This window comes from Chiloscyllium plagiosum, unplaced genomic scaffold (assembly GCF_037043375.1).
Source record: "Chiloscyllium plagiosum isolate Xiang-an unplaced genomic scaffold, Cpla_swu_hap1 HiC_scaffold_32, whole genome shotgun sequence".
In the NCBI taxonomy this organism is placed as follows: Eukaryota; Metazoa; Chordata; class Chondrichthyes; order Orectolobiformes; family Hemiscylliidae; genus Chiloscyllium; species Chiloscyllium plagiosum.
Genome location: NW_028270170.1, coordinates 16,324,522 through 16,343,016, shown reverse-complemented (window position 1 = coordinate 16,343,016; position 18,495 = coordinate 16,324,522). Strand labels below are relative to the sequence as shown.

The 18,495-nt window shown below is 39.6% G+C and overlaps 1 protein-coding gene across 5 annotated transcripts in view; it reads left to right on the top strand.

Moving 5' to 3' along the window:
* Positions 1-18,495, top strand: part of kcnh4b (potassium voltage-gated channel, subfamily H (eag-related), member 4b) — a 169,610-nt gene that overhangs the window by 114,681 nt on the left and 36,434 nt on the right. For 4 of the 5 annotated variants that reach the window (XM_043674963.2, XM_087977818.1, XM_043674964.2 and 1 more), the window contains exons 10-12: positions 1,000-1,249; positions 7,102-7,316; positions 16,620-16,658. In XM_043674963.2, the coding sequence (XP_043530898.2) occupies positions 1,000-1,249; positions 7,102-7,316; positions 16,620-16,658 (504 nt within the window). The remainder of the gene's footprint in view (positions 1-999; positions 1,250-7,101; positions 7,317-16,619; positions 16,659-18,495) is intronic. The other variant, XM_087977817.1, reaches the window with a different exon arrangement.

The window sequence follows — 18,495 nt, the reverse complement described above, 5'->3', positions numbered from 1 at the left end:
AAATTACAACTTGGGGAGGAAGACAGCTGGAGTGCCTTCTGCCTTGTTGTCAACTGAGACTTTAAGTGGTCAATTAATGTCCTCAGCACCATCCCACCCCCCCCCCCCCCCCCCCCCCCCAACCCACCCTCACCATGTCACTGGGATGGTATTCAACAAGTGGTGGACAGACCAGACGCCACATTAAAAGCATGAAAACAAACTCTGTTTGCCTTTATGCTTGTGCAGAGGGGAAAGTGTCTGTCATAGAAAGATATCTGATGTCTTTAATAGAAAGTGGGAGCCAGTATTGTAAGATGGTGAGAACCACCAACCTGCGCTAATGTCCACCTCCACCTCCACCTCCACCTCCGGCTTGCAACCTCCATGCTGCCCTTAGTCACCAGTGGCCCAGGTTCCTGTTAATACAGATCCTTGCATTGCCTGCAGCGACCGTGAAAGGAAAAGGCACTGTCTGCAAAGGAGATGACCGGCAATCAAACTCTGATTAGACCATCAGGGTTGGAAGGACAGATTTTTGTCTCTGGTGTCCTTCATTCTGAGGAAGGCCCACTGCTGGCCACTTATATGGCAGGCCTTCTCTAAAGGAGGCGGAAAGTCACCCACAGCCAAGATCCACCCTTTATCTACATTAAATTCTGCCAAGTGATTGGCTTAAAACTGTTCTATATTGACCTCAAATATTTGAGCTCTGTGAAAGACATCTGATGTCTCTAATACAAATGATTTATGCACTAGAAAACACTTCTTAACTTCAAATTCTACCTTGAGAAAGTGTATCGAGTTCTGTAAGAAAATAGGACCAGGAGTAGGCTAATTGGTCATTCAGGCCTGTTCCATCATTCACTATGATCATGGCTGATCATACTACATAGTACCCTTTTGCCCCATACCCTTTGATGTCTTTAGCCCTAAGAATTCTATCTTAACTCCTTTGTATGGAATGTATGAAAACACATGTTGGGTTTGAAATTCAAATCTTCACTTCATGTTTTGCAGCTTTTACGAGATTTCCCGGATGAGCTACGCGCAGACATTGCTATGCATCTGAACAAGGAGATTCTGCAGTTACCCCTGTTTGTATCGGCCAGTCGTGGGTGCCTGAGATCATTGTCTCTCCACATCAAAACATCTTTCTGTGCCCCAGGAGAGTACCTCATCAGACAGGGTGATGCCTTGCAAGCAAATTACTTCGTGTGTTCAGGTTCAATGGAAGTTCTCAAAGACAACATGGTACTGGCCATTCTTGGTAAGAGCTAGCAGAGTTTGCACTTAGCTGTTGGCATTTTTTTTCACATTCCATTTGACGTATCTTGCAAAATTCTTCAGTTGAATGTGGTCATTAGGTGACCAAAAGCTTGTTCAAAAAGGCTTGTATAAAGGAAAAGAGAGAAGTAGAGGAGTTTAAGGTGGGAATTCTAGAGCCTCCTGCAGCTAACAGCACAGTCAGTACTTGTGTACAGTTCGAGAATAGAAGACGTTTCTTTGACCTAATTTTGGCTTGTTAAATGAGGTGTTCTTTAGTGCACAGATCAGTTTTGCAATTCTCAGTGTGTCCGTTTTAAGCAACTTCAGCAAGCCGTCACTTAAACCAATGTGGCATTTGTGTCAACTTATCTCATTTTGGGTAGACATACAATGTTCAACACCTGGCATCATTCCTTGTAAGGCAATGTTAGGAATTTAAACTTCACTAATTACTGGACTATTTATGTCTTTACTTTTCCAATTTATTTTACTTTCCTGAGAATTTGATCTTAAGTATCTGTACCTAGGCACCTTTGAACCTAAGATGGTACTATAACGCGATGACTGTAAACATTTCACTGTACTCATTTGAGTACGTATGACAATAAAGCTAATTCAATACTATAAGGATGATCCATCCTATTCAAGTTGTCATTGTCCACTGTTGACTGCTGTTTCATCTTGGATCTTCGTATGGAACTATGCGTGGTAACTGAAATGCTATTGGATCACTGATTTTCATGCAGTGGACCTGGTTTTCAATAGTTGGAATTTTGCATCCTGGCATTGAATTTAAGAAATTATGGGGCGAACATAGTTCATTCATCTATCTTCTCCACAAGAGCTGCCTACACTCATTGATCTCCCATTCTCGCTGCCCATTACTTTGAATATTTGCTTTTTGACCTAATTTTCTTTCAAGAACAGTTTGATTTTGACAAACAGATGGAATGAAATTTCTCAGCAAAGTGGCAGCAAACAGGACCAGATCAAGATTGATTCTGTGAACTGAGGGAATAATGGGAGAAAAGAGTCTATTACAACTAAGACTTAGCAAGGTGCGATTGGAAGGACACACAGATACAGAGAATGAACCCACTTAAATATTTTAGAAGAAAAATTTATTTTTGATTGTTATGAGTCTTTTTATATGCCTCAAACTCTCACCTAATAGAATTCCTCTCCTGCTCCAAACTGACAAACTGTACAGCAAGAGAGACAGCAGAGAATGTGTAGTTAGTGATGAGGCAACACAACAGTGATTCACAGTTAGTTGGGGGAGAATGTGTGATAATTGATACAGCTGACTTTTAGTGCATCTAATGCCTCTTATTGCTACCTCTACCACTTCTCCCATTCTTTTTCAACTGCATTAATCGCTCCTGATGATTCCGAGATACAAATGACACCAATGCCTCTCTTCCTCCTTTGATTTTCTTGCTTCTGTTACTGCCTTCCTGCTGTTAGTTTCCCTGTTACGGAAGGAAAGAAATTGGTGAAACTTAGTAATGATACATACTGGTCCGACTCATCTTGTATCCATGAAAATGAAACACCTGTACCTTCACTTCCAGTTTCTCTTAACTTTTTTTTAAATTCCCTCTAGTGCTTCAGTAACCTGAGAAATCAAATGTCACTATTTCACCTCAGATGGATTGCGAGGACTGGCTGGTTTGACTAGTAGTTTGTGGGGAGGCAGTAGCATTGTGGTGTTGTCACTGGATTGGAATGTAAAATCCCAAGTCAGTGTTTTGGAAATGAAGGACTGAATCGCACCATGGTGAAATTTAAATGCAATGAAAATCTGGAGATAAATGCCGGTCTATTCTTTCCTTTAGGCTACCTGGTCTGGTTGACATCTGACTCCAGATCTCCAACAACATTTTTGTTTATCTGAGCTCTGAAATGGTCTTTAGGAATGGGCAATAAATACTGGTCCAACCAATGACAGCCACATCTCATGAACAAACAAGAACAAAAATGGTGTCTTGGTGTCCACTGGTTTTCGGTAGGAAGCTTGGTGGTTGTTGTTGACGGCTAACTGCTCGTCTGATTGACTATGGCAAGGGTGTCTCATTTCAAGCATATAGTTTAGCCTATTTAATATAGCTGGGCTTTACACTAAACAAACTTGGACCCTATTTTGTATGCCTTAATTCAATATTTCATTTTAACATCAATGTTATAAATTAACGATATATGCAGCATTTCTGTTATTGTTATGCTATTGGCAAACAGGAAGGATTTGGACTTGCAAAGAGCAGAAAGCTCCATGCATTAACTTTGCCACTTTACTACTGTGGATTGAGAGAAAATATGGCTCAATTACAGTGCCAGCTGCCAAAACAATTCAGTTTGGATGGTGCAACTTGTTTCACATCCAATTAATTACTGTATTTTTTTTGGAAGTGTAGTCATCATTATATGTGCAGCTAAACTGCACCACAAATAGCAAGCGAAATGAACAAACAATTGAAACATAGAATTCTAAAGAAGTTCCTTACTTAGCTATCAAATATCCCTTGAATGGTTTATAATTCCCAACAATGCATCAATTCCCATCAATGTAAACAATGGCATATAATTCCCAACAATGTACCATTTCTTCAGTAATGTGTGAACCTGGATTATATGCACAAATCCCAATGTGGGTCTTAAACCCATAAACCTTCAATTCCAAAATGCCAACGCTACACCAAGCTGACAAGTGTTAGAGTGTGAGGAAAGGATGAAGCAAATGATTATCATTTCAGCATTAAAATTAAAGTCCACTAGTTTGCTTGACTGGACGGAATTTATATATAAAACAATTGGACGAGCACAGTGAGAAAGCTGATGGCTGTTTTATAAATTTTCAACCGTTGTGGTTTTTCTTTACATCAGATTCCAAATGTAGTCTCCTTAAAATAATGCTGCCTCATTTCAGCAACAGTGACCCTGGAATAGGTTAAATTTCTGTCAAAGCACCAATCAGTTTATTTTGTTTATGTGCTGAAAACCCGCATCAATATTTCTGCTGTTGCTAAGCTACAGATTTATATAATATGAGTAGGAGAGAGTACTTTCGTTGAGGTTCTGTGTATAATAGGTACTGCAGAAACAGGAACTGTTGCCAATTTTTTTTATTTGCAAACCCCTTCTCTAGTTCCTATTCAAATATTAAACAATTTGCCTTGTTCTCTCTGAAATAACTCCACAGAAGCTGGTATCCCGTCACCGTGTCACCCTTTATTTACACATGGGGAGTCCTTGACACTACTCCAGCTCCCTCAGAGCCAGCTCTCAGAGTGAACTGAAACCTCTGAAACTCCTTTTTTTAATCTGTCAGCCATGGCTCCCTGATTAGACCAGTTTAACAGCCCCAGTCAGTGAATTCACATTCTATGAGGTCTACCTGGCTGACCTTGTTACAATGACTACACTCCCCTTTTATCCTCCCCATCATTAATGAAATGACTGACACAGCAGCTGATTATAAAGGGATACTGCAGTACTTTCTGTGAGTGAGGAAATTGTTCTGAAGAAGACTTAATGATTCAAAAGCTACATTAGGCGGGCAGCAAATCCTGTCAGCGCTGCGTGATTTTGCAGCACTCAAAAAAAAAGACTGAAGTGAGACATAATTTTCTTTGCAACTCATGTGGATCTTGGGATTTTCTGTTTGGTTCAATCAAGTTTATTAGAAACAGACTAGTTCATCACATCTTCACAATATCCTCCTGGGTACTTGGCGTCTCTAGATTCTAACAATAACAAATTGATTCACAAAAAAAAATGCTTGATACTTATAATGAAAAGAGCCTAAAGGAACTCAAAATACAACACCTTCAGCAGAAACTAATACAATGTTAAATTGGCCTGTTTAGACAAACAACTTAAATGATTCGTAACTGTAAAAGTAAGAATTGGATTGGTGAAAGCAATGTATTTACATAAATTAACAATTTCAAATATGCTAATAAAAATGATGATTTTGAAATCATAAAACTGTCAATTTTATTCTTCTTCTCACTGAACTTGATGTATTTTGTTACATTTTTCAACTGTCAAAATGACCAATGTTGAAATAGCAGTTGTCAACCAGTTCGGGTGACATAAAATTGTAACCTTTAGGAAGTGGTTAAAAAAAAAGACTTTGAAACTCATATAAAGCAGGATCCTCATAGCTCACAGATGGAGAACCCTTTCAATGTCTCCAGCCTGCTTTCAAAATCAACCTCCATTGTAAAGCAATGCTAGTGTAAACTAATGGTCAATTGAAAGAGTTTGTGAAGAAATCCTTGTTTCAAAGATATGTATTTTTAAATTGAATGATCATTTGCAGTTCAGTCAGTTCATTGATCAAATATATATAGACAAAATAATACAATGATCCTGAATAGTCAAACCATACTGAGGAAACAATATGTTTGTGCAAGCTCAAACAGCAAAATGTAAAAAAACTGGAGGTACTTGTCTGAGAGTCAAGTTTTCATGATTGTCTTGTGAAGGTAGTTATTTTTAGACTCTGGGGAAAAAAGTCAAAGCATTATTAGTGGGCAGTGAAGTGTGGGGTAAGCTAAAAATTGATTTTTCCAGTCTGCATTTACAAATAAAAAAGTAGTCACCATAGTTCTACTGGACCATAGGGCTGCTCTCTTACAGAGACAGAGGATTAATGGTGGTTTAATCTGAGACTCCCCATGCCTCTGGCAAGGAGAAAGATTGAGAAGGAGAATCCTTTATGGTAACTACAGCCAGTGCAGGGATTGAATCTGTATTGTTTGCACAACTCATCAACCTCCCAGCCAACTGAGCTAACAAGCCCCAAACACGAAATACGTTGTAATTTTCAAAATTAAGCTCCATTTTCTACGAAGGTTTCAAGCCTCCTACTTGAGATCTTCCATCCAATTTTCCAATATCAGGTTTTAATGGTGGTATTTTCTGACTGGCCATTGTTAGCTACATTATATAATGTTGAGGAGTTTTGGTTAAATGTAAGAAGAACTTGGTTCACTGTGAGGAAGGATTGTGTCACCTCTCAAAATAACAGCATGACAAAGACTGGGATTTCACCAAATGGGAAGATAACCAGGACACATATGGTTACTGCAAACATCGGTTCTTTTATTCTGCCCCATCTTAGCATTTTTGACAAAGTGGAAATATTAAATTTAAGTTTTGATTGAATTGTACTGGTAATGGTAGACATGGATTTTTTGAAGCATCATATCCTGGTCTCACTTTCTTTAATAATTATTTGGTGGAAATGTTTGTAGATTTTTTTTTTATTTGGTGCTAGTGTGTTACCATTCAGTGAGGAAGAGTCAGTTGTTGTGAGAACATGTACTTGCAGATGCACAATGCATTCTGAAGCTAAGGATTCTGATAGTAAATGCTCCAATGTTCTTTCCAACACATGACTACCCAGGAATCTTACTGTCTGTGCTGCCTGCCATTGGTGTAGAAGGATTTTCAGTATGTTACTCAACTTGTTTGATTGCATTATGAATGCATCTTCCTTGGCCATCAAGTTCTGGAGTGGGGCTTGAACCTAATCCTTCTGGTTCACAGGCAGGGATGCTACATAAATATTGTTTACATGCATAGAACTTACAGCACAGAAGCAAGTCATTTAGCCCAACTGTTTAAACCTTGTACAAGTCTTTCTCACCTGATATTCCTTAACTATTTTTAGACAACCTTTTGATAGTGGTTCTGTCTTCGCTCCTGTTTTAGGTCTTGACATAAGTCAGGTTATCTCTGTGCATGATCATTTTCCCCGATTCCTACCCACAAAAAAGATTTGTATTTGAACTTAATTGATGCCTTCAGATACTGAAAGATGTTCTGCACTGTTTTCCATTCCAGGTAAAGGAGATCTGATCGGTGCAGACCTTTCAACCAAGGGCAAGGTGATTAAAACCAATGCAGATGTTAAAGCATTAACTTATTGTGACCTGCAATACATTAGTTTGCGAGGCCTGAGTGAGGTATTGCAACTTTATCCTGAATATTCAAGCAAATTCCTAGCTGACATTCACCATGACCTGACCTTCAACCTTGAAGAAGGGCGTGAAGCATTGGTAAGAGCAAATCTTTGAAAATATTTGACTTTTAAGAAATATCATGTTTGAAACACAGTTGCCTTCTTTGGGTACGTTCAAGTTCAGACATGATGTTTGGAAGATATACCTGCAGCTCAGCCAGAACCTATATACTCTAAATGCAAATTATTGAGTTCAAAATAGTCATAGAATCCCTATTGTGTGGAAACAGGCCGTTTGGACCAGCAAGTCCACATCAAACCTCCGAAGTGTAACCCACCCAGACCTATTCCCCTAACTAATGCACCTAACCAAAACACCCCTGAACACAATGGGCAATTTAGCATGGGCAATTCACCAAAACTGCACATCTTAGGACAGTGAGAGGAAACCAGTGCACTCGAAGGAAGCCCACGCAGACATGGGGAGAACGTGTAAACTCCACACAGACGTCCGAGACTGGAATCAGACCCTGGTCACTTGTGCTGTGAGGCAGCAGTGCTAACCACTGAGCCACCCTGCCACCCCAAGTTCTCCTATTGTCACAATGCTCCTGAATCTACTTGCTCTTTTACTGCTCTCCATTAAACCCTCCATCCAAATTGTTCAGTGACCACATTACTAGCTGTAACCCCAACCCAAATCACATCTCCAATTGTGTTTTTTTTTTCCTGTCAGATTGTTGGAACATTTTGAATTTTTTTTTCAATACCCCCCCAAGACCTATTCTACATTCTTTGTTTGTGCAAGCTGAACAACATCTCATTTTCCACTTGGGAACCCTGCAACATTCAGGACTCAATATGGAGTTCAACAATTTTAGGGACTGAACACCTTCTCCTTCTCCCATGTCCTTACCCAAACCCTCCTCCACATCAGCCCTTATCATCACATGGGCTGCTACCATAACCAACCCATTGGCAGCCACTAATGGTCCCCATTAGCAGCTATTGATTCTTCCAGGCTGGCCTTTCCCATTTCTTTGTCTATCCATTGTTTGTCTTTCTCTCTCTGGGCTCCATCTCCACCTATTGTTTACTCCTTCACCAAACCCCCACTCCATCTTCAAAATATATACCAACCTTTTTCTAGTTCTGAAGCAGGGTGATGAGACCCAAAATGTGAACCATTCTTTCTCTTTACAGATGCTGTCAGACCTGCTGAATTTTTCCAGCAATTTCTGATTTTGGTCCTACATTCTTTGTTTCTTTGATTGTATTGTAATGTATTATGTGGCATAAAAATGTTAACAATGTTAAAATTTGAAGATCATAGATTTGTTAGTATGTTCTGTCTGATGTGCATGAATGGGTGGCTGAAAAAAATTGAAACTTAAATTTTTATATTTCAAAAAAAAATGGTATCTTTTTTTCTTGAGTATTTGTCGAGGTATCAGGAGATTTCACTCATTTTACATTTCAAGTTTGGGCACCTTCTAATGGGATTGGCAGTATACATCGAATAAAATGCATGTTGGCTCAGTGGTTAGCACTGCTGCCTCACAATGCCAGGGATTCGGGTTCAATTCCTGCCTTGGGCAACTGTCTGTGTGGAGTTTGCACGTTCTCCCCGTGTCTACGTGGGTTTCCTCCGGGTGCTCCGGTTTCCTCCCACAGTCCAAAGATGTGCAGGTCAGGTGAATTGGCCATACTAAATTGCCCATAGTGTTAGGTGCATTAGTCAGGGGTGAATATAGGGGAATGGGTCTGGCTGGATTGTTCTTCGGAGGGTCGGTGTGGACTTGTTGGGCAGAACGGCCTGTTTCCACACTGTAGTGAATCTAATATAATCTAAAACTTGATATGATTGCACTTCCACGTCTAAATTCTGGATAACACTCATGGAATAAACCTTTGCCAATGTGTATCAGCACAGTGCATTTCAAAGAATGAATATAATTATTAATAGCAACTGTTTTTTTCCAAGAAAGCTGATTAGAATCCAACCTAGACTGAAGAGCATAAAGACAAAACAATAATGAGTAATTAAAGTTATCTATCAGAGTGCGTCATCAATGAATGTGTCACTCCATGTGAATTAATCCACTCATTTCACTATCTGACTCAAAGTTTGGTTCAGGCACTTTGAATTAAGTATCAAATTTCAAAAGCTGCCTGCAGCTAAATAATTCTGAAAACAGTACTTCATTGGATCTTGATAATTTCTTCAATAATTCTGGCCCAAACACTCATTGTGCAGAATCATGGGCCATTGAATTAGAATTAGCATTAGGTTTATTGTCATGGGTACCCAGGTACAGGAGTACAATGAAAAGTTTACAATGTTGCCCCTCACAATGCCATCACAGGTACAAAATATGTAGGTACCATTCTTAGATACAAAATAGAGAAATAAAAGAAAAGTTATATTACCTTATGGTGCTTCATAGTATGAATTAGAAGTTAAAACAATAAACAGAATGGCCAGGTAAAGCAAGTTAAACTCAGAATACAGTTATAACTAGGAGTCAGATGACACCAGGTTATAATCCAACAGGTTTATTTAAAATCACAAGCTTTCAGAACGCTGCTCCTTTATCAGGTGACTTCTGATTTTGTCCACCTCAGTCCAATACCAGCATCTACAGCTCACAGCTGTAACTAAAGAAGTAAAGGCGGCGCGGTGGCACAGTGGTTAGCACTGCTGCCTCACAGCGCTAGAGACCCGGGTTCAATTCCCGCCTCAGGCGACTGACTGTGTGGAGTTTGCACGTTCTCCCCGTGTCTGCGTGGGTTTCCTCCGGGTGCTCCGATTTCCTCCCACAGTCCAAAGATGTGCAGGGTCAGGTGAATTGACCATACTAAATTGCCCGTAGTGTTAGGTAAGGGGTAAATGTAGGAGTATGGGTGGGTTTCGCTTCGGCGGGTCGGTGTGGACTTGTTGGGCCGAAGGGCCTGTTTCCACACTGTAATGTAATCTAATCACTTAAGAGCTGATAGCAACAAGGAGTCACTTAGCTCTGTTGGCTGGATGGCTGGTTTATGATGCAGACTGTGTTCAATTCCTGCTGAGGTGATCAACTCAATCTCTCCTCTTGTCTATCAATTATCTCTCTCTAATGAGAGAGCAGCTCCATGATCTGGTTGGATAATGGTGGCATTCTTTTTACAACAGTTTCTTTCTAACAGTGTGAACACTGCCCAGAATGGGATTTTTTATCGTGTCACAACTCACTGGGCTAGCTGACTGGAAATCAAACCCTGCCATTCCTGAAGTCGTCAGAGCCAGGTTGATAGAAAGCATGGACTAAGTTTCTGTAATGAACAAGAAATCACTATTTATTACAGGTCATTAGATTCTAGCTACAGGCAAACAAACAAACCAAATGAAGTAAGCTCTGTAACTAAAACTCTAAACCCCTATTTAAACTCCCTTTACACACAGAGATGAGCAAAAATAAACAAGGGAAAAAGAACACATAGGTGGAAACTGTGAAAACCATTCCCTGGTCTTTGTTCACAAGAATTGTTGGGTGATTCTGTCTGATCCAGAGGTTTACTTTGGCCTTCCCTTTTCCAAATGCTTCCCCTGGTTTGCAAAAGGCACACTTGGCTGATTCACTGTGAAAGGTCTCTGACTTATCCAATTCAATGTTACAACTTATGGTATCTGCTGAAGGAAAGAAGGGTTGACTTTCTTTAACTTTAAAGTGGCTTACTGCAGAGAACTAATAGCTTTTTGACTTCTGCAGATCTGCTGGTTTCTCTTATGGACTGAAATAGTTCCTCACTGTCTCACTCACAGTCCTAGCTGTACAATCACATTGTTGGCAAGCAAACCATTCAGTCAACAAACCACTCAGCTTCACTTTTACACAACGCAGCAGCTCCTGTTCATCTCCACACTTCTGGAGCCAACAGTTATACAAGGTTCATGAGCATCATCAAGTTTCTTGCTTTCAAAACTTTCAGCCATCCGAGTAAATCCCTGGATTTCACAACAGTTATTTCCACATTTAGTCTACAGTTTTAAAATACATGAAAAATAAAAACACACAGTCTTTACAAAGGGCTCATGGAAGATGAGATGCAAAAAAAACTGTAAGTTTAATATGGATGGATGAGCCAAGAATGGTCCAATGGTCTTCCTTTACTGTACCTGCCTTGTAGGAGAAAGTGAGGACTGCAGGTGGTGGAGATCAGAGCTGAAAAATGTGTTGCTGGAAAAGCTCAGCAGGTCAGGCAGCATCCAAGGAACAGGAGAATCGACGTTTCGGCCTTGTGCTGTTATGTGACTGCACATCAGGTTCAATAAATCATCCTTTCACCCATAAGAGAAACCATCACATTTGCAGTTTTTATTATAGAAATCTTTGTCCTGTATTTACTGAATTATCCAGTCAATTTAATCCTGAGGAAAGGAATTTATCAAGAACAAGATTGGGAAAGAAATCCAAAGATCGATGAATGAGATGACCCCATTATCATGATGCAGCCTTTATTAAAATCACTCTGTCTGGGGTTCAGTTTGTAAGCAATTCTTACATCAAAATCTCATTGAAATTCCCATTTCTCATGGACTTCCTTGTAACTAGGCAATTTATCAAAGTCATACCTTGCTGAAAGCTATCCTAATCTGGCCTGGTATATTACCCACAAGGCACAAGTATAAATCTGCATTTAATGTATGCTTATTCCATACACGTACCACCCTCTGAGTGGAAAGATTTCCCCTTAGGTCTCTTTTATATCTTTCCCCTCTCACCCTAAACCTATGCCTTCTGGTTCTGGACTCCCCCAACCCAGGGAAAAGACTTTGTCTATTTATCCTATCCATGCCCCTCATAATTTTATAAACCTCTATAAGGTCACCCCTCAGTCTCTGATGCTCCAGGGAAAACAGCCCCAGCCTGTTCAGCCTCTCCCTGTAGCTCAAATCCTCCAACCTTGGCAACATCCTTGTAAATATTTTCTGAACCCTTTCAAGTTTCACAACATCTTTCCGATAGGAATGAGACCAGAACTGCACGCAATATTCCAACAGTGGTCTAACCAAGTCCTGTACAGCCGCAACATGACCTCCAAACTGCTGTACTCAATACTCTGACCAATAAAGGAAAGCATACCAAACGCCTTCTTCACTATTCTATCTACCTGCGACTCCACTTTCAAGGAGCTATGAACCTGCAATCCAAGGTCTTTCTGTTCAGCAACACTCCCTAGGACCTTACCATTAAATTTTCTTTGTCTGCCTGACAGTACTAAGCACAGAAACACTTATCAGTCATTTTAAAACAAAGTTTTGCTTCTGTATGACTGAAGTATCTTCTGACTACTTCATTGACTGTAAAGCACTTTGAGGGGTCTGGTGGTTGGTGAAAATATTCACATATTTTATGTATATATACATAAATATATTATATACACACTATATACATGCAGATCTTTTCTCCCCTTTCCAATTTCTCCATCCTTATCAATCATAGTGCAAAACCACTAACAAACAGTAGCTATAAACTAGCAATTTAGGGGCTTGTACCAAAGCATGTTTGAAACGTGACCAGCAGCAGGAAGGCATAAATGGTGAGAGATCAACCTGAGTGACAGCAGCAGGGAGAAAGGGTCCTGGGACTGACAGCATTATGAACATGAAAACTGTGCTCCAGAACCCTGTATTAACTGAGGACAATATCAAAGAAGGTCTAAAAGCAACATGAACAGAATTGAGCCTGCCTTCTTAAACCGGCAAAATGTAAAGGCTTCATTACAGCATTAAATATCATTGGACTGGATTCTAATGCAACTCCAGCTTTTCTTGATGTCCACTTGCAGTTTCCTTGGCAGCGAGTTAACTACAGCAAATACCCTCAGCTTTATCTCCGCAATGTCCACCTTCAAAGAGGAACTCTATTGAACCAATACAAAGCCTTTCCATCACCTACTGCAGTTATCTTCATAGATTGGTTGTTTGATATTTATGGTTTACTTTTGATATTAATGGTGGTGGTCTACCTTTTGTGCTGTGGACATATCCCTGTGAAGAAAGGGTTTGCTTTCTCAATAACTTTTGGACATAGTAATATCATCTGCTGTATATTAAAACACAGTTTGAAGAAAACAACATGTTTAGTGCAGGATGTACAAACACATGTCCATTTGGAACACAAGTGTTATCTGCCTCTGGATGTGAAACGTGTTGTTTTAGCAGGAAATTTGACTGGATGCAATAACAGTATTGACCATTGCTATCTTTCACAGCAATAAACCCATTTTGCCCACTTGCACAAAAAGTGATGACTTGAAACTTTATCACATCCAGATGCTTATAAAAATCCTTTTTAGGGCATGTGGTGTTGTGGACTTCTTTTGAAGAAGGGCTTATGCTCCTGCTCCTTGGATGCTGCCTGACCTGCTGCGCTTTTCCAGCAACACATTTTTCAGCGACTTCTTTTGAGAGCCAACTGTTTATTAATATATCACATTGTGCCCTACTTAATCAACAGCAGAAATCAGATTCAGAACATATCACATGGGACACTATTTTTATGTAGGAGTCACCTCATGGGCATTCTAATCTGGAATACAATCCAGAAATCTGTGCTCTAACATTTGTTATGATGACAGGCACTGAGAGTGCATGCAGGGTAGAAGGTTGGGCTGATGGTTTTGTTCCATGTAAAAACAGCTCTCAAGATCTAATCTCGTTGAGTTTTTTTGAATATAAATGTAATTGCTAAATTTAATCCACAAAGATTTTATTCCAGTTACAATGATAGCTTAAAATTCATCATTTTACGATTTGAAGACTTGGCTTGACTATCAAAAAAATTGAAAGGTGTGTGTGTGTCTAGGGTTGAATGCATGTTTAGGACTGAACGCATGGGTGGATGCAATTGTGTGTTCGTGCAAGTGTTTGTATATTTGAAAGTGTGTTTGCATACTTGTTTACATAATTCATATTATTGCATCTAAGAAGGCTTTAAATTCGTCAAAGCAGTTATATATTGTCAGTTCAGAACTGCGAAGGACTTATCTAGTAACATGACCATTGCACCATTGTCCCACGGGATTTTTATATATTACCTTATTATTACTTATTATTTTGTTAATCATTAATGTGTAATGCCAGTCATTCAAAACCCACACCAATGATGACAGTGTTGCATGTGTAATCTCTACAGATCTGTTCACATTTTTGTTCAATCCCAAGAAACACCATTTTAACAACTGGGCTCTTTTCTCAACTGTGTGCAAAATTTTGGGGAATCTCTGCCACAGTCATAATGTTTAATGCATCTGAGAACTTACCTGACCTTTCTTGAACCATTGAGGTTTTTATTGCAGTTAGAGTGTGGCAATAATAACAATAACAAAATGCAAGTATTAGGTTTTCTACAGAAAGGACCACCTTGTCTTATCATACATTCCAGTATGAAACAAACCCTGGCTGACGTAAGCAGCAGAGAGAGTTGTGGAATTCTGTCCCCCTTTAATTTTCACCATGGTCTGAGTTAGCATTCCAGTAGCATGGAGCAGATTCAAGGTGCTATCTCTACACAGCATTTCGTCTCGGGTTCCTTGGAATGTTAAAAGTACATGTAAGCTGGAATCTTGCCATGCACACCAAATGCAAGTGTGCATTTGCTGCATGCTGTTGCAAAGATAGCAGCAATGTTCCATGTCAAATGTTGCACTTTGTGCAAATTTATGATTGCCTTCTAGTCGGAGATTAACCCAGCCTGCTGTTCACTAATTCCAAAGTTGCACTCCGCAGACTTGTTGCTCTCAAGCATTCAGAATGTCCGTTAGCTTGATGCTACAAAGGTGGTTTACAAATTGGAGGATTCAACAAAAAAAAATTCCACGCTTGGTATCAATAACACATTTTGTTTTGGTGGGATTAAGAGTGTCAGAATTCCTCGAATGCCAACAGGAAACAGTTAGCAACTCCTGGGAAGATTATATTAATCAGACACAGGATGGGAAAAGTTGCCCCTGGTCATGACTTTTCATGCTAAAAAATGTAGTGCTTAAAAAGCAGCTTTTCTCACACAGTGTTGTAAAATCAATATCTTATAAACATGTCAGAGTAGCTAATAAGTAGAAGGAATTGAACCGTTTAGTTTTCTCTGCGCGCTGTGGCTATAATGTTTGTGATAAATGAATCTTTCCTGTTTTGAGATAATTACTGATCAAAATGGAACTCCCGATCTGTTTTCCAGGAACAATCACTCTTAAAATGATGATTGTCTCGGATACCTGAATATACTAAGTGAATAATGTTAATATGCAAATGGATAATTTAACTATTGTCAGGAAATAGTTCTGATGAGATCCATCAAGATGTCTCTGCAAATATTAAACCCTACCCACCTTTCCCAGATTCTGATAGATGATGTCAAACATGCTGAGAGATGATTTTTCTCATGAGGATGCTGCAATTTACAGGACAGTTGTGACCATAAGATGCTGGCACACAATGTAATTGAGACAGTATTTTCTTTTTATAGATAGATCAGAGGTGGATTGGTTTTAGTGCCTTCTCCTCTCAAAATAATGCTGTCATGGGGAATTGTGTGGCTCACTGAGGCATTCCCATTTCTCACAATAGCCATGCTTACTCTGTACTGGAGTCATTGTTATTTCAGCTGATACCAGGGCACATTTGTCCTGCCAGCCCACACTCTCAGAATGTAGCTTGGGTCTGCTCAGATTGATGTTAATTAATGAGGCAGCATCTATTCCTGAAGAAGGGCTTATGCCCGAAACGTCGATTCTCCTGTTCCCTGGATGCTGCCTGACCTGCTGCGCTTTTCCAGCAACACATTTTCAGCTCTGATGTTAATTAATGTCTAGCATCTAAAGAATGCCTTCTTTCCATTATTCTGGGTGCAACATGGGTCAATGCCTTGTTGGTTAAGGTCGATATTGTCATTCAGTTTTTAACCAGTTAACATCAGTGATTAGAGGAGAAAGTGAGGTCTGCAGATGCTGGAGATCAGAGCTGAAAATGTGTTGCTGGAAAAGCGCAGCAGGTCAGGCAGCATCCAGGGAACAGGAGAATCGACGTTTCGGGCATAAGCCCTTCCTGAAGAAGGGCTTATGCCCGAAACGTCGATTCTCCTGTTCCCTGGATGTTGCCTGACCTGCTGCGCTTTTCCAGCAACACATTTTCAGCCAACATCAGTGATTACCCGAACAAACCTATTATATTTCTGTCTGCCACAATAAGTTTTAAGTACAATCCCAGTACCATTTACTTCAGATATTATGGTTGCTACCTGGATTTGATAATCATTACGAGATTCTCTAAATGTAAATTCAGATATAGCTCACTCTTGTGATGATTGCTGATCTGTTCTAGTTGATTGCACAATCTTAATTGCATCTATTGTTTTCACAGGGATTCTCAAAGTTCGCTAAATCCCCCAGACTTTCCCAGGTATGTTGGCTGTTATATTCTCGTGCGTACCATGTAGTGTAAATGAGGGCGATGATGAGCAATAAAACAAACTGGGAAAAACAGAATTGGTTGACAATCCTAAGGAACTTCTAGATAAGCTTGTTCTGTATTTGTGGTGGAGCTATTGATCTAAACTGGCAGTTATCGAATTGTCTCATTAGTACTGTCTGGCTGCAATTGTAATTTTACCTTGGAGCCTGTTCTTAACATTTGTGGCTTCATATGTGCACAAAGCTATCCAGAATACACAAATTAGCATTAATTCACTCCGTTAGTATTTAACAAAGTCCTTGTCAGCTCTCAGCAGCCTTAGGCGGTTCACTCAACTATTTACATGTCAAATTTGACAGGACACTGGAGTTGTACACCATTAAGTGATAAACCATATGTTGGTTTAAGGCCATCTTCACTAATTCCTGAGATGCTAAAGGTTGGGGCTTTTGCCAAAAGTGGTCAAACTGTGAACTGGGATGTTATTGGTTGGTTGGTTGAGAAGGAAATCCAGAAAGCTATATTAACAGGGCTGCCATGAATGGAGGGAGAGGAGGCGTCATGGAAATGCGCCTGTGGGTTCCAATCATACCCATGAAACTCAGAAGATAAAAACTGTTGTCAGACCTAGCTTACATGAATAAAGAACAGTGTACTGTTGGATTGTCTGTGTGGAATTACGCAAATACTTACAGTCATATTAGATGCAAATTTGATGTGTCAACGTTTTAAAGTGAAATGTAACTTTCTATTTAAAGTATAATTCATGTTTTATTATGCAGTGTTCTGATTCATGATCATTTAAAAGTTGCAAAAAGTAAAATCTTGTTAGTAATTTATTCATTTGGGGATCAATGGACAAATCTGGCTCCTTTGGTTTATGGCTCCCCAATAGAGATCACGACACTAAAATACCATTGTGGTGGACAGTCTAGGATATCTAACTTGAAAAGAATGAGCATTTTTCCTGAGTAGGTTTGTAACAAAACATCTCAATTCACCTGTGTCCAGAAATTCATAAACGTTTCATTTTTTTCTGAAACCACTAAACTTGAAAAGGAACATTATTCCATATGTAAAAGAAAAAGAATTTGATGATTTGACCCTTTGTATTCTATCGTGTTTGCATTAATCGATTACCTTCTCGTAGAATCACAGAGTCATACAGCACAGAAACAAACCCTTTGATCCAACTCATTCATGCCAACTAAGTTTCCCAAACTAAACTAGTCCCACTTGCCTGTGTTTGTCCCATATACCTCCAAACCTTTCCTATTCACGTACCTGTCCAAATGTCTTTTAAATGTTGCATCTGTACCTGCATCCACACTTCCTCTGGCAATTCATTCCACATACGAACCATCCTCTGTGTGAAAAAGTTGCCTCTCAGCTCCATTTTAAATCTTTCTCCTCTCACCTTAAAAACATACCCCTTAGTTTTGAACTCTCCCACCCTAGAGAAAAGATTTTTGCTATTTACCTTATCTATGCCCCTCCTGAATTTATAAACCTCAACCACCTACATTCTACTGAAAAAAGTCCCAGCCTATTTAACCTCTGCTTATAACTCAAACTCCCCCAGTCCCTCAACATTCTGGTAAATATTTTCTGAAACCACTCCAATTTAATAATATCCTTCCTGTAGTAGGGTGACCAGAAGAGCACTTAGTATTCCAGAACAGGCCTCACCAGCTTCCTGAACAACCTCAACATGGCATCCTAGCTCCTGTACTCAGTGTGAGCAATAAAGGCAAGTGTGCTAAATGCCTTCTTAACAATCCTGTCCACCTGTGACATAACTTTCAAAGAACTATGCACCTGAACC